Here is a 16,393-nt window from a genome sequence, read left to right on the forward strand (position 1 = left end):
ATTCACGCTCACATTCACACACTGGTGGAGGCAAGATACGGTTGTAGCCACAGCTGCCCTGGGGCAGACTATAATTGGTCATGCTAATGTAATTGTAACCTATGTTGAAGGAGAAAAAAATAACATCGTGGAAGAGACATAAAGTGAGTAAAAAATGTCCTAAATGTATTTAGAATTTATTTAGAACTACATATTAAATTTCTTTTACCAATTATTGTTTTGTTAATGTCACAATTCCAACCCTACTCCTTTATCTGGCCTTGGACCTGCAAAAGTGACCCGAAATAGGCACTCTGGTGGAGTTACTTTGTGCCTGTGTGTTTATAAGTAGTTTTAAACCTTGTGATCCACAAAACAACATAACAGTAAAAGAAGAACTGACTGCGTTACAGTCAGTGCGGGAGCAGCGGCTTCGTTCAAGCGCAATTCATTTGCAGTTTGGCCGCATAGGTGTGAACATCTCCTGCCCTGATAGCAGCTGGGGGAGGACTATTCTCTGCCCGTGAGCGCTTTAGCTCGGGCGAGGTGCCCACCGCAGCACCCGCTGCTTGTTCAGACTAAGAGTGATACGCGCTTTCACGTCAAAAAGTGGTCATAAATAAGTTTCCAATAAAACCAGAAAAAGTCACCAGATTTGTCGCTAGTCGCTTTTTAGAAAAAAAGTTGCTAAGGAGGTCTGAAAACTCGTTAAAAAAAAGGTCGCTAAGTTGGAAACACTGTGTACAGATATGCATATAATAAGTATTTGGTAACAGACTAATGCAACTCTAGCATTTCACTCACCCAAACTGAAATCTAAAGTTTTGGGTGAGTCCGTACCACAAAGAAAGCCATAATATTAGTTAGATAATTTATTAAAAATGCAGCAAAAAGAACCAGCATTACAAACACGGTGGAGTGACTCGAACACAGCTGACTACAGACGTATTAACTAGACAAGACAAGATGCAGAAAGTCATGGAGAACTGAGAGATCAGACAGACACGGGGGCATGACCAGGCAGACAGAACATATAACAAAACATGGAGATGAGACTAGGACAGACTGGACTCGAAAGGGGCATTCCCATACTAAAAACAAAACATAAACATTTCAGAAATTCGAAGGAACGACTAAAGCGTCGTTCAAACTCAAAAACTGGCTGAACAACTCAGGACCATGACAATCAGTGGCTAACACCTTGATAAGCCACTAGCCAGAGGACCAGTAACACCAAACACCAAGATAGCAATGCTGAAAACCAATCTTCAAAATTTCACAAACCAGTGTGTGACGTCACAGTAGCTGGATCCGTCTTTTATAAAGTCTGGGGGGACTGACTCTGTTTTGGCTAATATGACACCTGACTGGGGAATCAACTTCAGTCAATAATAGCTGAATACATGGATGTTTGTATATGCCCATTTCCAGAATAAACTAAGCTGTCGCTTTCCTGCTTTGTGCCTTTTTTTACTGAAAATGTGGCTTTAGATAATCGAATTCGCTGCAGCTTTCACAGGCTGTTTTTATTCCCTCCCAGTGTCCCTCATCAGGCTGTAAATCGGTTCACTCTTAACAGAAGTGGAATGTGTGTAATTCAAACTTGTGTCACAAGATCACAAAGCCAAAGTAAATGTGAGGCCATGAACATATTGGAGAGCAGCTCAGGGTGTAAAGAGATAATAACGTTGCATAATGTGTAGGAGAAGAAAGATCTCTTTACATGCTGCTCCTAACATTTCCCCTCCAGCTGAGACATTGACTGCGCACTGGACTTGCTTTTTGCTTGTTGTAAACAGGTATTACAGACAACTTGTTCCTTTTTTTGCAATTCAGATCAGCTTCATGAATCACTAAATTCCACTGAAGATGTTTAACCATAAAAACCTGAAGTTGACCTCTAATTCCACTTTAAAGGGAGGACAAATAACCACAGACAACTCCCAACAGAAGTCACACTCAGCACACTGTGTTTAAAAATATCCACAGTAGTCACTGTAGTATTATAAGTAGTAATACAAATCCAGGCAATACCTTTTCTAAAAATTGTTAGATGTTGCACAGCTGGTAGTTGCAATCCAATCTTAATCTTAATCCAATAATACCTCTTGTATTATTTCAGTTGTATTACTGATAGTCATGGTTCAATGAATAGTATTAGCCATATGAGTAAGCAACTGGGTGGCAATGAGACAGCACAAGAAGGTGTAATAAGCAGTTTTAAAAGTAATATTACCAATAAAAACAATCTACAAGGTGCTAAGAGTAACAGTAGGAAGTCCAGTTAATGCAGTGGTATAATGCTATGTTTTTTGTACGTTAAGTAGTTATAGTAGGAAGTGCTTATCCCTGAGCCTGGTTCTCCTGGAGGTTTCTTCCTGTTAAGAGAAGAGAGTTCTTCCTGCCAAATGCTTAGTTGCTGGGGTTTCTCCTCCATCACTGTAGGGCCCTAACCTTAGAATAAAAAGCACCTCAAGTGAACTGTTTTGGTAATTTGGTGCTATATAAATACAACTGAATTAAATTGTATTGAATAGTATAAAGTTGATAGCGGTATTACAATTTGACTATTAGATAGTAGTAACTCATTTTATAAGTAGTATAACCTGTACAAAGTGTCTATTAGATGGAAGTAGTAAAAGTAAAGGGCTGCAAACACTACTACAACTAGTATGTGTACTTCTTGCAATGCTTCTATTTGGACTTTTTACTTTTTACCACATATTAATACTACTACCTTTATGTTGTGGCAAAAATCGTTAATAAATTTTAACAGTACAACTAGTTCTGCACATGCATCAGTACATTTAGTGGTTTTATATATAGAAACAGTACTCTGGTAGAAGTAGTACTAGTACAAGAACTACTGAGAGTAGCACTGATGCAGGTAGTAGATCTTGTAGTAATGGATATGTTGTCCACACCCCACCAGGTGTGGTTCTGAACCTCACTAGCATATTCTAGTATGTTATGTATTGAAGGGTGTCATTGAGCTGGCTGTTGACCTGTTGGTTGGAATATGACGTGCATGTGGTCGGCTAATCAATGTTTGGCGGTACAGTTGTATCAGTACAATCAGTTCTCATCTTCTAGGCGTCAGTTAATGTTGCTGCTTCACAGCCTCTGGAACGAGTTGTTCTTTGGGCCGTATTTAAGGGCTTATGGCATTGGCAAGACGGGGATGTCATTCCAACTCGCCAACTTTACCAATAAGCATGGTTCCTGCTGCAAAGGGATCAAACCCAGTGGGTGAAAATGAAAAAACCAAAGTGAGTAAAAACAAATCCATTGAGATAGTGGGGGGAAAGCCAAACAATGCACAAAGCACAAAAAAGGTCAGTGGGACGTTAAGTGGGTGTATTGACTAAAAGAAATTTTAAATCCAATTCACATTTTCTTTGAGAATAACTAAAGATGAACTGCACCCGTCTCTCACTCAGTAACCACATGCCTGATTATGGGTTTATTGCTTTATACTGTTTAAACAAATAAGAGAAGGACAGAAGAAACAGTTGAAAATCCAACACATGTAAGAGTAATGATAATACTGTAGCAGTGAGCATAATCTAAATAGAGGGTAGTGAACAGCACAGTGCTAATGCAAGTACTGCCTTCCACGTGTTGTATATGACTTCTGTTTGGACTGTTATTGGGGGTTTTTTTTTATAACCGTAAAAAATGGTACAAAGGGAAAAAAAACTTGTACTAATAAAACTAATTCTTCGGTAAAACCGATACTTTTAGTAGGTTTATAAGTAGCATTCACAGGAAAAGCAGAATAGTAATGCAGATAGAAGTAACACAAGTAGTCAGTAGCAGCTAGTAGTAGCGAATGCAGTTTCAGTCGTAGTTGTGTGACAACAGTATAATGGGGGTAGTAAAAACAAAGTCACAATGCTAGTGAATTGCATTGTAATAATGACTATCAGAGGTGTTAGTGTAGTAGTAACAATGAAGTGTAGCAACAGAAGGAAATGTTTTATCTGACAGGTAAGTCAAAGGCCAGACCATAAACTGTACTGTTCTCAGTCAGCATTAATAATAAACTTGAAACCCGAGCAGTAGAAGATTATACACCACACACACACACACACACACACACACACACACACACCTGACCTGGCAAGATGAGCCAGCAGCGTGAATAAGGATCAGGATAACCGTCACATGATGGCGTTTGTGCGTAATCTCCTTCAGACGGGGAGGTCTGCTTTGAAGCTCCGCGCACATCCTGATCTAGACTGACACTCCGGCCCTCAGAGTGCACTCTGAGTCTTCACTTTACCTTAATTTTTTTAAAAAGCGTTTAACTAGCTTCACAGTGTATCTGTGGGGTTCAGCGAGGCCAAGTTCTGCTTTCAAAACAGAGCAATCCTAATCGCACAAAAAAGCCATGAGAGAGTTCCAGCGTAGAGCTACTTGAGAGTAAAAATAAAATAAAACAAAAGTAATGAGAACGTTTAAATGGAAAATTCTGAACTGATATACATGTTACTATAAAAAAATAAAGTAAAGCCTAGTTATCCACGGATTTAGACATTTGTGTGTGTTCTGTAGCACTGGTGTAGTGTTTATGTGGTTTGACTATTGTAAATGTATCAGAGAGCGCCCGTGGTTTTCCAGCGAGGGAAAGTCAATCTGTTTGTACACAAACCGACGTCACTGTGCGTAAAAGGTCTCCACCCTCTTCCTCCCTCTTTGCTGGTTTAGGCTGATGCAATGTTCATCTATAAAAGGAAGAGCCCTCGCCCCTTTTTCTAGCAGAACAGAGTTTTCTCTCCGAGCGCGCCGCGTTTCTTGGACTTTGATTCAAATAGTCAATACATCGAAATTCTTTTCGCGTTTTTGCTTCGGTTTATTTATCTTTTTGCTCTTTGACCTGTTTCTGTTTCTGCTTTTTAAAGTCACATCTGGTCTACTAATAGGCCCATTCATTCATTCATTTAAAATTTCAGTCTTTGTAAATATATATATATATATATATATAAAACCTCAGTCTTCTCAAGGATCAGCTGATTTTTGTAAAGAAATCGTCTGGACGTTTTTTTCTTCTTACTGAAAGGATTTTTCAGGCATCCTAAGACACCTTCAAAAGGTAAGAATGTCGACATTCTCGTTATCGTCAGAGGGAAAATTGGCGGATGTGGGCGGAACAGTATTTGAAATTTAGAAAATCAAATCTTTACAAGATTTAACACACTGCACAGTTTCTGTTTGCACATTATTACAACATTTTATGTCTTTACCTTTTTATTTTTAACGAGAGGTATTTTTAAAAAATTAAAAATCGTCTGTTATCGGGTGTTAAAAGCTAATCAGTGTGAAACAGAATGATTTCCTGTCACAGTACATGTGCAGATCTCTCACTAAAGACTCATAACATGTCATTGTCTGAGAATCCCGAGGCGTTTTCTCTTATTAGGCTAGCCCTGATCCAAATAAATGAATAATGGAGTGTCCGCTTGACAGTGATGCTGCAGTGCTGGGCATGTATTAGGACACGGGCTTTTTACTGCCACACAGATCACAAAACACACACAGTGCGAAATGGAAGACATAGAAAAGTGTATCTTGTGTGTAATCTGAAAAGGCTCTAAAGATAACCCTGCGCCTGAGCCACGGCCGCTGCGCAAAATGGGAGAGCCATGCCCATAAGGGGACAACACGTGTCATTGTTTCCAGTGGAGCCGGTCGGGTCATGGGAATAATGGCATTAAATGGCTCTGACCATTTAATGCCATTGTGGCTCTGTTTGGATCTTCATGTGCGTAAAAGTCATCCAAGAAGGTTATTTTACTATATGCCCGATTTAGACCGCTATGTCTGATTGTCACCTCGTTTTTGTTTCATTGGCAGTTTCTAAAATGTGATGTTTCAAGAAAAAGGAAAGTGAAAAGTCCAGATTTTAAAACGATTTTTAAGGGGGAAATGTGCGCAAAGTGTCACATTTGTCCGCGTGTACTGCGGCTTTTTTCTTTTGTATGTGTGTGTGCCATTCAGTATCTATGGAAGAGTTGGGGTGATGCCGGTCTGGTATTTTTCCACTGCCGGTGCGTCACCCCTCCTCCCTCCTCTCTTCTTCCTCATCTGACTCCGCCGTAGCTAAAGCATGGTCACGTGGTCTCAGATTCCTGAGTAACGCTGCGGCGGAGCCACTATAATATTGATTATTCTCAAGGCAACGTGAACGCGCACAGCTAGAAATGGGGGGAAAAGACTGAGGAAATGACGCAGTATACAGAAATATAAGAAATACAGTTAATTAACAGTTAAAATAACCTTTTTTATTTTATTTTTTTTAGCTTTAAAATGCCCGAGATGAGAGATTTCAACAATGCTCCAGAAGATGACAGCAGCAGCTCAAACAGCAGTGAATACCCATGCCCAAAGAAGGTGCCACTGGATGGGTAAGGCTCACTTCACACACACTATAGTGAAAAATATATACTTAAGAACTGAAAACTAGACATGGTATAAACCACACTTTACAAAAATAACTCTTGATTCTTCTCTTTTCTTTTAAAGCCAATACCCCGATTTTGACGCAGAGTGCCAAAACTTCCTCCCTGAACACACGGGCAAGAAGAAGTATGCTACTGAATCTGTAAGAGCTTCTCTTTTTCCTCCAGCACATTTATCTTTCTCCTTTAACCAGTGATGTGATGTCTCATCTTGTCCTAACCGTCCTGCGTCTTTTCCACAGCACCAGGGTAGTGCCTCCTTTGGCATGTCCGTCTTCAACCTGGGCAACGCCATCATGGGCAGTGGCATCCTGGGTCTGTCCTTTGCCATGGCCAACACTGGTATCGCCCTGTTTGTGTAAGCATCTATTACTTACATCTATCCAATAGAAAGAGGCAATAGGAAACAAACAAAGAAACTCCTTAAGCTAACACCAGAGTCAAGAGGTTAAGATGTAAAGAAAACCAAATAAGCATGACTCAGAACTGGTGTGTTTTTATTTCATAATCCGCATTCAGCTCAGACGAGCACGGGCAGGTATGGCTTTGTCTGTTGCGTTGGTGTGACAGCTTGTGCTGTAGAGCATCTCTGCACGGCGACTTTTCGCCGCCAGCAGAGTGTTTATGTGTCCTTTATGCAGCTGCTCGACCCTGAGAGCCAGGGTTGAAAGTTTACAATTGTTCAAATGTTGCTCAGCTGAAGTACCAGCAATCTTGAGATTTTTTTTAAAGTGCATCTCATTGTGAGTGATAGTGCCCCCTGCTGGTTATTCAGCACATTATTTGTGTGTGTGGAAACACTGAAGCCACCTTGCATCAGCCGCGTGCTGCATTTCTTAATTTTTCCTTTTTAGCCCTCTGTTTCTCACTCACGCTGGCAGCATCTGCTGGAACTTTTCACAATCAGCCTGTCAGCAACCAACTGAAAGAAATCAGATTATTGGGTCCAAAAAAAAGAAAAATCAAATATTTTTTAGAGTCCAGAAACAAAAGGGAGTGGCAGGAAAAGCAGCTAAGTCGAGGTAATCCTGCTGCTCCACGCACGAGTTACGTAAATGGAGAGATAATGTACGCTTGCAGGAGATCATGAATGGAGCTCCAGCTGACCAGTCTGATCCCTGCATCTGCAGGAAGCTGGGGATTACAAACACCTAATGGCTCCTACCCAGCTGACTACCTGCTCCTTATGTCTCTGTGTTTATATGCTGAAGTACTGTCTAGTGCTAGTAAAGCAGATCAAGCCTTTGCAAACTGAGATGAGACAGAATAAGGACGTCATAGACAGACGAGCAGCCACCAAAGCAGCTGGACACACAGCTGAACGTTGCATTTATCAAAGACAAGTCTCAGAAGGCCAAGAGATTTACTTTCATCTGAACTATTAATAACACAGAGTGTACAGTGCTGCCTCTGCAGCATCCTAGGGGCAGGGAAACCTTTCGTCCTTTGCATTCCTGCTGATGCTGCTTGTGACTCAAAGAACTTAGAGTTCTGGGTTTGTTTTTGACAAGGCAGATTGCAAACTTGCACACGCTCAGGTCTCGAAGGAAACACTAAAGCTACTGACACTTTGCTCTTGGTGCAGAAATCGTCCTAACGGCAAATTCTCCCAAAACACACGAGATCTGAGCCATCACAAGAGAGAAGGGATGTGAGACATGATCAGTAGACCCAGCACAGCAATATGTGACCTTCACGTCAGCCAAATGTCAATGTGTTTGTTCACCAGTCAGGAAAATACATTTGTCATTCAACTGGCCTTCAAAGGCCCATGTTCAGCACTTCAGCCTTGATCAGAACATCGTTGATTTTTCTGCTTTTCTTTTTTTAAATCTCCTAATTATATCAAAGTCGCAGGTAAACATACAGCTAAAGCTCTCCCTTGTCTGTTTACAGGATTCTTCTCGCGTCTGTCGCCATCTTCTCCTTGTATTCTGTTCACTTGTTGCTGAAGACGGCCAATGAAGGGGGTAAGTCTATCAGACAAACATCCCCAAATGCCAAATGTGTATTTTTTAAAAATATTATTGTTCTAAATCCACAATTCTTTGTGTATTTAGGCGCACTGGTGTACGAGCAGTTGGGTTACAAAGCCTTCGGGACACCGGGGAAACTCGCAGCCTCCCTCTCCATCACCATGCAGAACATTGGAGGTAAGAAAAATGAATGTTACGTAACTGTAATAGATCCAACATGTGCTCACTCAGAAAGCTAAAACACTGCTCCTCTGTGTCTGCAATGAGAGCATAGAGGGGGGAGGCACGGGGGGAAACCTTGGTTGATGGAAACCAGCTTGTTTGGGTTTTTTTTGTAGCTTCCAGTAAAACCTTGAGTCATTTTACAAGCATGCCGTGATTCTTTTCTTTGGAACATCTGAGCCCCTTGCCAAATATTAGAGCTCGCTATTTTTATGGCAGAGTTTCCTCCTTTTCTTTTTTCTCCCACGGTTTTACAGGACTTTTACAGACTTTTTGACCTGCTGCCCTCTGGCAGACGGTACAGAAGCCTGCAAACCAAGACCACCCGACACAGGAACACTTTCTTTCCCCTCGCCATCTCCCTCCTAAACAGTTGACCTGTCACACTGCTTCCCACTTCCCACTGCCAGACTGCAACTGCACCTTATGTACATTCTGTAGTATTCATTCCACCTCATTTCATTTCTGTATTTTATGTACATAAGTTTAGTTATTTATAGTTGGTTCACACAGCTTTGTGTATGTATGTGTATGCATGCGTAATGTACATATAGGTGTGTGTGTGTGTGTGTGTGTGTGTGTGTGTGTGTGTGTGTGTGTGTGTGTGTGTGTTTTTACATTGCTGTGCTTGAGAGCCACCATCTACCGGAACCAAATTCCTTGTATTTGTCTGCACATATACTTGGCCAATAAACACGATTCTGATTCTGATTCTGATTCTGAAAATGTGCTAACTGCTGTTGTTTTTTGTTTTTCTGTTTTTTCCCCAACAGCCATGTCGAGCTACCTCTACATCGTGAAATACGAGCTGCCCACCGTTATAAAAGCTTTCACAGGAGCCAACGACGAGTGAGTGACTTTGATATTTTAGCAGCTTCCACACACAAACGCAGGTCTGGAAAAGTTAGAAATGACTGAATGTCTGTGCGCACCGTTCCAACAGACACAGCGCCTCAAACCAGCCAACGTGACCTCTTTAAAGGCACCGTGTGGTGTTTTCTTGTAAACAAACATAAGCTGTGTTTACATGAAGAGGGGAAAGTCATACAAACACTGCTGGATGGCTCCACTAGCAGCTAAACGCTCTGCTTGGTGGCTTTGAATTTTCAAGCTTTATAGTAATACTAGCAATTTCTTTCTTTTTCATGTTTCACTGCTTTATTTCACCTAACACAAGAAACACTGCTGAAACTGGCACATTACTTATATAAATACTTTTAACAAATCAAATGATGAACCTGGAGGTTGTAGACTTATTTCCAAGAAATCTGAGGACAAATCAGTCAAGCTGGCCTCTGTCCAAGGAACATCTGATTCGATTTTGGTAGTGGTTCAGATCAGACCACCAGACCATTTGTAGTGCAGCCAAAGATGTAGACTAAATGTCAATACAGCATGGTTTACTCGCCCCAATAGGAATGTTTGCTGGTTGCACTAAGACTACAAAAGTGAGGTGTTGGTGTTGGTGAAAAAAGAAATTCCCAGAAGGAATGAAAGAGAACCGGAATGCCCGAAAGAAGCACTCGAGGTGGACATGTTAAGCAAAATGGCTGCCAGTTGTTTTTCAAGTGCTGAGTGTCGGGGAAGGTGAAGCAGCGCCTTTGTCGCTCTGCTTGGAGCACAGGCGGGATGTGTAGGAGGACTGTCTGGCTGTTTTTAAATGGACGGACAGTGTTCTGTCTTTCTGAGCGGCTCTTTCAAAGAGCCCTTTTAGAAAATGCAGCTGGTGCCGCACAGAGATGGAGCGCGGGATGATCTCACCGCCACCCAGCTTCGAGTTTAAAAAATTGATGTAGTTCGCTCTCCTCTGTGCCGCTTTGTTACGTCTATTTTTGTAAGCTATGCAGTCATGCTTGCGGAGGCCAGTTCTTGTCAGCTAGCGCGTAGAGGCCTGGCAAGACGTGTCAGAGCAGCAGCTGAGAGGTTTGATCAGCCCTAAAAGCTGCAGAGGATTTCACAGGAAAGTAGATTCAGCGTGCTGCTTTCGGCATCACGGAGCTAATTAAATTACTTGTGGTCCTGGTTCATCAGTTTGTGATAAGATCAAAGCTTCTTAATATGCAAGATATACACAAGAAAGACGATAAGACTAAGAAAAAATTCTAACTCATTGACAGTAGATTTCACAGTAGAACACTGCAAAACAACCTGTGTTGCCCCTTTAATACAGCTACAGAAATCTTTACCTACATGATGATTCATTGGTGATCTCCATTAGCTAACACTGACATGCTCTGTCTTGTATTTCAGGCAATGGTACGTCAACGGTGACTACCTGGTGTTGCTGGTTAGTGTTGCCATTATCCTGCCCCTGTCGCTGCTAAAGAACTTAGGTAAGGAAAGTGTGTGTGTGTGTGTGTTTGTGTGTGTGTGTGTGTGTGTGTGTGTGTGTGTGTGTGTGTGTGTGTGTGTGTGTGTGTGTGTGTGTGTGTGTGTGTGTGTGTTTTGTGGGTGGGTGCTGTGAGTCAGATGCATTTCTGAACAGGGTTGGGCTCAAAGTCAGTGACGCACTTGCACACGTGCAAGATCTCAAAAGCTTTAAAATCTTAATAGCGTAGCGTGACGTGATAAAGGAGGGCATCACTAATGATTGTGTTTTTCACTCTTTCAGGTTACCTTGGTTACACAAGTGGTCTGTCACTGCTGTGCATGGTCTTTTTTCTGATTGTGGTGAGTATGACACACCTTTCCTCATTCCTCATGTTAGCGTACATCCTTTATGCACATCCTTTGGCAAATGCCTGTTCTTGTTTTGCCAATTGAGTTTCAGTCTTCCAGTGAAATCCCTTCCTCCTACACAACAGAGCGGGATTCCTTTGTTTTAAAAATGTAGTCAAATGAATTCATTTAATAGTGAAACAGGACAGCACAACAACAGTCAAGTCTTTGTTTCTGATCATGCTGTAAATGTGGTTTTAATGAACCTTTGCTTCTTTACAATAAGGAGCTAAAATGGGAAATATGCTCTCTGCTCCTTCAAGGTGATCATCAAAAAGTTCCAGATCCCATGCCCTCTCCCTGACATTCACGACGACAACTCGACTCATTTGTTGAACATCTCACACAGCTTACACAGCGACAATACTTCTGACGAGGACACCTGCAAGCCAAAATACTTTATCGTCAACTCACAGGTAAAGACTTAGAACATCTGTAGAACTGAAATAAACCATAATGGAATCATTTTTACTGTTTAAACGTCAGTTATTAATTAATTTTTTTTACCTCCCTAGACTGTTTATGCTGTCCCTATTATTACTTTCGCCTTTGTGTGCCACCCCGCCATCCTGCCCATGTACGACGAGCTCAAAGAGTGAGTATACACTGCCATCTTTTTAAATTTCCCTGACATATAAAACACAATTTACAACTTTTTTACTGTCATTTTTGTCTGCTGTCTAAATAAAACATGTCTTCAACTCTCTGCTGAACAGCCGTTCCCGCAGGAAGATGCAGAATGTCGCCAATGTTTCTTTCCTGGCTATGTTCATCATGTACCTGCTGGCTGCCCTTTTCGGATACCTGACTTTTAACCGTAAGTCAAGACAGGAAAAATGTAAATATGTACACAAATTTTTTACGTGGGGAAAAAATGTAACCAAATTTAGTTTCTTGAGGCAGTTAATGTCAACACACACCTATACCAGTTCACAAGAAGTTATACGAAATGTTAAATGGGCTCTGTCATCTAAGGTTAAGCGAGAAACTTTCAGGAACAGTAGTTATGCAAGACTGTGAAAAAACCCACCTGATGCCACTGAGCAGTGTGCTAGCATGTTTGTGTTCCCGCGCGTCATGACAAAAACAACTGATAGACCACCAAGAAATGTTCCTGGAACTTAACAGCAGTTACACAAGAGAGTGATAGTGAAAACTGTGACAGTGTGGCGTGCCCCCCCCTACCAGTTTGTAGTCGGGATGAGTCGACATTGCGAAATGATATTTGTTTGACCTACTTAAATACTCCTAAAACAACATAGAAGTCGCCAAAGAATTTAGGTGGTGTGTGGAAGTAAACCTCTTTTGCTTAAATATACATGTAACAAAAAATTTGCTTTTTTGTTCTAGTAAAACACTTATTTTACATTAAAATATCATAACAGGGTGTTTAAAATGAAACAAAATGCTTTTTGTTGCTGTGCATGATAATGTCAACCTGCAAACCTTTGTAAAAGCACAAGGGTTAGCAAACCATTGTTTCAGTTAGCTTAGCTTGCTGTTTACTTAAGCCACTTGGCTACATGTTTATTATGTGGAACATAAATTTTAAATAGGGAAAATTTAAAAAATCTGAATAAGCACACAGCTTAAGGCAAAGAAAAATGTAAAAACTAGACCCCAAAAAACGGAGCATTTTTCTCATTATTTTACTATTTATGTAGTACAGATTCTTAAAAACATGAATAGTGTGTAACCAAATTACTATACTAAGATAAGCTAATTAGCAGCTACTCCCAGCTTTATACTGATTGCAAAGATATGAAAGCGGAATTTAGCTTGTCATGAAGCTAATTTTTATGCTATTAATCCTAATGGCACATATACACATATAAATATGGGTGATATAATATATAAGGTTTTACTTACTTTACGTTTATAGAACTTCATAATAAAAAATCTTTGACTAACAATGCAAATTTACATTTTTGTGAAAATTTAATTTATAAAATGGTGTCAGGTTCTAACCATTAGTTATTCATGTACAGTCCATTAGATGAGTAGATGACTTTAACCCTGACTTAAGTGGAGGACATCTGTTGTCTTTCTCTATAGAGCACGTGGGAGATGAGCTGCTGCATACCTACACCAGGGTCTACAAGTTTGATGTGCTCCTGTTGATTGTCCGTCTGGCCGTGCTGACCGCCGTCACCCTTACTGTCCCTGTTGTCCTCTTCCCTGTAAGTTTGAAAAAAATGTCACAGAGATTCTAAAATGTGAATTACTACAAATAATAGGTCATGTGGAATAACCTCCCTGTGTCTCTCTCATTGTGCAGATTCGTACCACTGTCAACCACCTCCTGTGTCCTTCTAAGGGATTCAGCTGGATTCGCCACATTACCATCACTGTGTTCTTGCTGGCTGGCACAAATGCCATGGTTATTTTCGTTCCCACCATCAGGGACATCTTTGGCTTTATAGGTATGTGTCTGCATACAAGATATTGTAATAACATCTTAAAAAGCAACAGTAAAAGAAAGGATTGTGACTAAAATGCCAAATATCTTTACTCTGTCAGGCGCTTCTGCTGCTGCCATGCTCATCTTCATCCTGCCTTCAGCTTTCTACATCAGACTGGTCAAGAAAGAGTCCATGAAGTCTCCGCAAAAGATCGGGGTAAGATGAAGTTCGATGAAATGAACAGTTTTGGAACTTTACACTTATTTGTTTCCTTGCCAAGTATTGGATATGGTTGTAGCTGCAGTTATTAGCCCTTTAGTTTAACTTCATATTAAGCAAACACTCTAATCTTATGTTTTTTCATTAATTCTCATATTTTTAACTAAAGGATAACAAAAATAGTGCAACAAATGAGCTTTATCTTCTGCATTGCTAAGCTAAAGTCTTCCGCATTGCTAAGCTAATTTGTTAAAGACAACAAATTACACATTTGTTGAACTGTGAAAGGTTTCATTTAACTTGGTGTGAATGAACACATTAGCTAACTGTGATTTTATTTTCCTCTCTAGGCATTAGTCTTCCTCATTCTCGGTATCGTGGTCATGTTTGGCAGCATGACCCTCATCATCCTGGACTGGATCAAGAACGCCACAAGCGACAGCGGACACTAAACCTCCAGCTCTCCTGCTGTGTGCTGCTGGCTCTTCGACACCCTTGTAAACCAACATCAAACCTATTGTAAACAAAGAAAAACACAAGAACTCACTTCATGTTCAGCATTGACTCGCTGAGCGACGGACCATGCCATTCCAAGAGAATGTATCTGAACTTTGTACAGTATGCTGTGATAGACCACAACGTCGGCGTTTTACTTTTTTTTTTTTGTTTGTTCCTCTTTTGATTGCAACTTTTTTCATTGTCATTTTTGCTCGTTTTTATTCTTCGTGTTTTGATAGTTTGAGGTATGGGGCTTTGTTTCGCTTTTATTTTTGAATAGTTACTAAAGGTACAGCTGAAAACAAAATTCTTTTAACGTGCCTCACGCCACAGAAGAAATAGTCATAGAGTTCAAAATAGAGCTTACGCTCAGGTACGCTGCAACTGTGTCCTCTGAGCTCGGCAACAATAGATCCTGCTGACAAAACAAAAGAAAAACCTTGTGAATTTTCCAAATCCTGACAAGTGGGAACAGACTTGAAAGTTTAACCTTCTTAGTTACGTTTCTTACAACAGCTTTTCTTTTTTTTTAACTTTGCCAAAACTGTGTTTGTAAAGCATAATTATATAGTGAAAAGCACTTAAAATCAGCACACTTGTCAGTTTTCACAGGCAAGGCCTAACACAGCCTATTTCAGTATTTGTACCAAGTCTCTGCAACCTTGCTAACAGTGTCAGCTTTCCTTGTAAAACTGTGCATCACTCAACAGAACCTGCCCTTTCAAACCCAGCACTGGGCGCTGCAGAGGTTCTTGCGTGAGGTCTCTCCTGAAACTGTATTTAGTCTTTATAACCTGCTGAAGGTCTGCGCAGCGACGACACTACTGCTTTGAGAAGGCCTGCGAGCCTCCCGGTTCCACTTCCCCCACTCAGGGGTTGTGGGAAACTTGAAATTTTTTCTTTATGGGAGAATACTTTGAATTTTGACCACATGCTGTGGTTATAAGATACCTGTTAAACTTGCAAAAAAAAAAACTAAGAAACAACTAAAAACAGGTTGCGCTCTTGAACACCTTCAACCAAACACCAACGAACAAGAGAGCTCGGTGCGGATTCCTTCCCACCGAGCGGAGAGCCTGTCGTAGATGGCACACTGTGCTTCCAACATTCACACGTCACCGAAATGTTGTCATCTATTTATGGAAGACCGTGAAATCAATGTAATTTAAAATATTTTACTATATTTATATAATATTGTACGTGTACATGTATATGTGTATATATATATATATATATATATCTATTGAGTTCACCTGTAAATATGCTTTTTTTTTGTACAATGTTGTATTGGAGCTGTAAAACAAAACAAATCCCAAGGTGGTTAATACCGAATTTGTTTCAGTGCATCGGAGCTTCAGCGGTTCATCTCCGTTAAGACTGACTGAAATTCTCGTTTAGGAACTGTGTAAAAGCCCCGTTGTTGAGCGGTATCAGTCTTCTTTTCCTTTTTGGCCCCTGAACACAAACACAGCAAAATGTTGTTTCTGCACATCTCCGCTTGAGAGTACGTCAACCATCTCTTGACCTCAGGAGCAAAGAGAGCTTTGCCCACCAGTGTTACACTGTTGTTTCAATGAAACACTATGTATATCCTGTAATTACTGTCCAAATAAATCAAAGACAAATGGTAACTTGAGCTGTGAACACTCTTTCTTGTCCTCTGTCGGGCTGGTTTTTTGTTTTGTCTTTTTGACTTGTGGCCTAAGAACCTAAAAAACCCTCCAAGCTAAAGCCAACAACAGAATGTGGAAGAACTACTATCTTTAGTTTTTTTATGTCCAAAACACCTATGCACCATGCTAAAGAGAGAGACCAGGTTCGGCTTAGAGCCAGGCCATATTTTGCTGTAATGCCATTCTGCACCATAAGATGGTGCAGCAGGTCAATGTAAACTTTATTATCAATGAAAATACATTTT

The 16,393-nt window shown here is 40.6% G+C and overlaps 1 protein-coding gene across 1 annotated transcript; it reads left to right on the forward strand.

Annotated features, from left to right (window-relative positions):
• The first annotated feature begins 4,731 nt into the window (after nucleotides 1-4,731).
• On the forward strand, nucleotides 4,732-16,111 carry slc38a2 (solute carrier family 38 member 2). The gene is made up of 16 exons (XM_063500865.1): nucleotides 4,732-5,074; nucleotides 6,282-6,386; nucleotides 6,505-6,583; nucleotides 6,683-6,798; nucleotides 8,337-8,410; nucleotides 8,501-8,593; nucleotides 9,412-9,487; nucleotides 10,889-10,971; nucleotides 11,250-11,308; nucleotides 11,620-11,772; nucleotides 11,872-11,951; nucleotides 12,073-12,173; nucleotides 13,412-13,536; nucleotides 13,635-13,779; nucleotides 13,877-13,974; nucleotides 14,328-16,111. The coding sequence occupies exons 2-16, from the start codon at nucleotides 6,289-6,291 to the stop codon at nucleotides 14,427-14,429; spliced, it is 1,482 nt and encodes a 493-aa protein (XP_063356935.1). The 5' UTR covers nucleotides 4,732-5,074; nucleotides 6,282-6,288; the 3' UTR covers nucleotides 14,430-16,111.
• The last annotated feature ends 282 nt before the right edge of the window (nucleotides 16,112-16,393 follow it).

This window comes from Pelmatolapia mariae, linkage group LG17, assembly GCF_036321145.2.
Source record: "Pelmatolapia mariae isolate MD_Pm_ZW linkage group LG17, Pm_UMD_F_2, whole genome shotgun sequence".
NCBI classification, from domain to species: Eukaryota; Metazoa; Chordata; class Actinopteri; order Cichliformes; family Cichlidae; genus Pelmatolapia; species Pelmatolapia mariae.